This window comes from Crocodylus porosus, unplaced genomic scaffold (genome assembly GCF_001723895.1).
Source record: "Crocodylus porosus isolate Cpor-Errol unplaced genomic scaffold, CroPor_comp1, whole genome shotgun sequence".
NCBI classification, from domain to species: Eukaryota; Metazoa; Chordata; order Crocodylia; family Crocodylidae; genus Crocodylus; species Crocodylus porosus.
Window position 1 is genome coordinate 21,953,003 of NW_017728916.1, and position 3,198 is coordinate 21,956,200.

General features: G+C 36.2%; 1 protein-coding gene across 1 annotated transcript in view; it reads left to right on the forward strand.

Moving 5' to 3' along the window:
- The window catches only part of CHM (CHM, Rab escort protein 1), a 146,406-nt gene that overhangs the window by 43,869 nt on the left and 99,339 nt on the right, over positions 1-3,198 (forward strand). Inside the window, exon 4 of the mRNA XM_019536476.1 lies at positions 2,451-2,575. Within this exon, the coding sequence (XP_019392021.1) occupies positions 2,451-2,575 (125 nt within the window). The remainder of the gene's footprint in view (positions 1-2,450; positions 2,576-3,198) is intronic.

The window sequence follows — 3,198 nt, forward strand, 5'->3', positions numbered from 1 at the left end:
TCTTCCCCAGGATAGAAGTCAGGCTAATGGGCCTGTAGTTAGCCGGATCCACTCTCCTCCCTTTCTTGAAGATCAGCACCACATTCTAATATTATAATGTTTGTTAATCCGCTGGATAATATAATATGTATATATATGTACATTTGTTCATATGTGTCTACTAATTGATTATGCCAAAAATCAGCTGTATGTTATGGGGTTGTTCAGTGACAGAAATGTTGAATTGATACCATTTCCTACAAAATACATCCATTTTTTTTCTTTCTTAATATTGTTGCTCTTTTTGACCCGAGTGGTCTTGTGAGTGTGTTCTCCACTGGGAAAAATGGAGGGAGTCAAGTATTTTTTTTATATGCAATCCCATTTATTTGCCGAGAATAGATAAAATATCCTGTTTTGCTGAACACAGGAGGAAGTCTCTTTGTAGACAGTATTTTTCCTTCTGTGGAATTTTCTGCTGCTACTTTCTCTGGGCATATCTCTTCATTCAGGAATAACCAAGGGAGTTGACAGATTTTAACCAAGTCCTTTTGTGATAACAAGACAAGTTAAGGAAAAACAGACTACATGAAAGTACTGTAAGGTGGATACATAACTGGTTGGATCATTGTACTCAGCGAGTAGTCCTCCATTACTCAATGTCTAGTTGTGGGTAGGTCACCAGGGGACTGTCCTGGATCTGATGTTGTTCAACACCTTCATTGATTATTTGGATGATGGGATAGAGTGAACACATAGCAGATTTGTGGATGACACCGAGTTGGTGGAATTGTTGACACTCCAGAGGGGAAGGGTGGGTTCCAGAATGACTTTGATAGACTGGAGAAATGGTTCATAGACAATTCGTTGAGATTCAACAAGGACGGAATAGCTGCATGCTCAAATACAGATGGGAATGACTGGCTAGGTTGCAGTACTGGAGGGAAGGAACTGGGAGTTGTAGTGGTGGACCATAAGCTGCATATGAGCTAATAGTGTGCTCTTGTTTCCAAAAAAGCCAACAGCATCTTTTGTTGTATCAACAGGAGCATCACTTGCAAATCAAAGGAAGTGATTCTTCAGCTCTATTCAGCACTGGTGAGGCCTCACTTAAAATACTGTGTTCAGTTTTGGGCCTCACACTTCAAGAAGGACAGTTGTCCAAAGCTGGGCAACAAAAATGATGGGGGCTTCAGTGGCAAGACTTATGAGGAAAGGGTGTTTAGTCTGAAGAAGAGAAGACTGAGAGGAGATTTGATAAGTGTTCAAATACTTGAATGGTGATTATAGAGAGGATGGAGTTGAGTTTTTCTCTGTGGGTGAAGGGGGCAGGACTAGAAAAAATGGCCTGAAGCTTCAGCAAGGGAAATTTTTAGGAACTTTGACTGTGAGGATGGTCAGGCATTGAAACAGCCTGCCTAGAGAAGTTGTGGAATCTCCATGCTTGGAAACTTTTAAGAGCAGGTTAGACACTTGGCTAGGATGGCTTAGTTATGGATGATCCTGCCTTGAACAGGGGCGTGGACTTCATGAAGTCCCTTCCAGCCCTACTTTTCTGTGATCCTATGAAATATTTTGTATGCTTCTGTGCTAATTTTTGTAGTTTTGCGGAGAGATACTGGACTGCTCTTTAGATGTACAATTTCATTTTTAAGATGTCCAGATATGAAAATTCTCCCTTGTCATCTTATTTTTGGTAGGTTGTGCTGCTTTGCCAGTGACACATTTGATAAATGTCCTTTATTTTGGAAGAGCACATTAAACAATGTAATGGCACTTATACATAAATGAACAGTATGGCATTAAGAGGGAAAATACTACTCATGTTCTTATCAGGGAGATGTTTCTTCCTAATCTCATCACATGATTTATGGTACATTTCTAAAGTGATTACATAATTCTCAAATTGTTTCATTCCTAAATCCCTCTGAATTCAAGGTTTCTAAGCAAAAATATAGGGACCAAATGTTTAGCCAAAACGTGAATTGTGAAGAGGAAAAGCCTCTTACAAGTTTTTAGTATTTACATTCATGAGAATATATATGCATTTTATTTTAGTGTTGTAACATGTTAATGTTTTCTTTTCAAGTTTGAAAAAAATGCAAAAAGTTAAGGTATAGTTTAAGGCAGGGCAGGTATCTACTATAACATTGGTAGAAAGCCGTATTATGGCACTTGGAACACTTTTTTACCACAACCATTTATAACTGCCAGCTCATGTATTAAATACATCTATCATGAACAGAGGAACGTACTGTCTAGATGAATTAAAATCTGCCTTTATTTGTGGGAAACTGCATATTTAAACTATAAAATTGCATATAATTTTTTTCATCATGTACTGCAATCAGTGCAATTAAAACGTTCAGGTTAGTTTATTTAATAGCCATTGGTAGCATTATTAAAAAATTTAGGGTGCTCTTCCAGGAAAATGTAGTACAAAATCCTATCCTTCTATATTTGTTTGCAAGGAGAAGACTGAGGTCAGCGAAGAAAGTGGAGACTGGAGAAAATTGATCCTTGAAACAGAAGAAGCTATTTCTCTTAGTAAGAAGGATACAACTATTCAGCATGTAGAAGATGTCTGTTATATCAGGTAATTATAAATATGGAAGTTATAAACAAAATGTTATTAATAGATGTATGTACTGTGGATGAATTATTATATTATGATTTTAGTTGTAAGTAATTGTTTTTTCCTTTATTTCCTTTTGAGTCATGAAAGAGCCAAGAATTGCGAAATGCTCTGCTAACGAACCCTATTAAATCCCTTGAACTTTAGCAGAGTTGAATGACACTTTTAAAGATTTCTTGCAAAAATTATATTATAAAAGTTGTTGGACAGTTTAATTTTGGGATAATTGTAAATACATTTCTCATAAGAAAAGTGTGTTTGGAATTGCTCACTAGTTATAAATTTTTCTGTCTATTTGACTATATTTTCTCATTCTGCACTCACTTATGTACTAGGAAATAACTTCTACAAAAAAATTGGGCCCAGACATGGCTCTTCAAAAGTATAATGGCTGAAGAAAAGGCTAAATAGGAAAACATATTTCTTTAAAAAAAAAGTTGTAGGTAAGATCAGTATAATATTTTTAGATTAAAATATCTAAAAAGGGACCTGGGGGACCTTATTGCTATGGCTGGGGAGCCTTTTTACTGTAGGGTAAAGTCAGCTATTATTCCTATCTATGTCTACTTTGTGAATCAAAATAA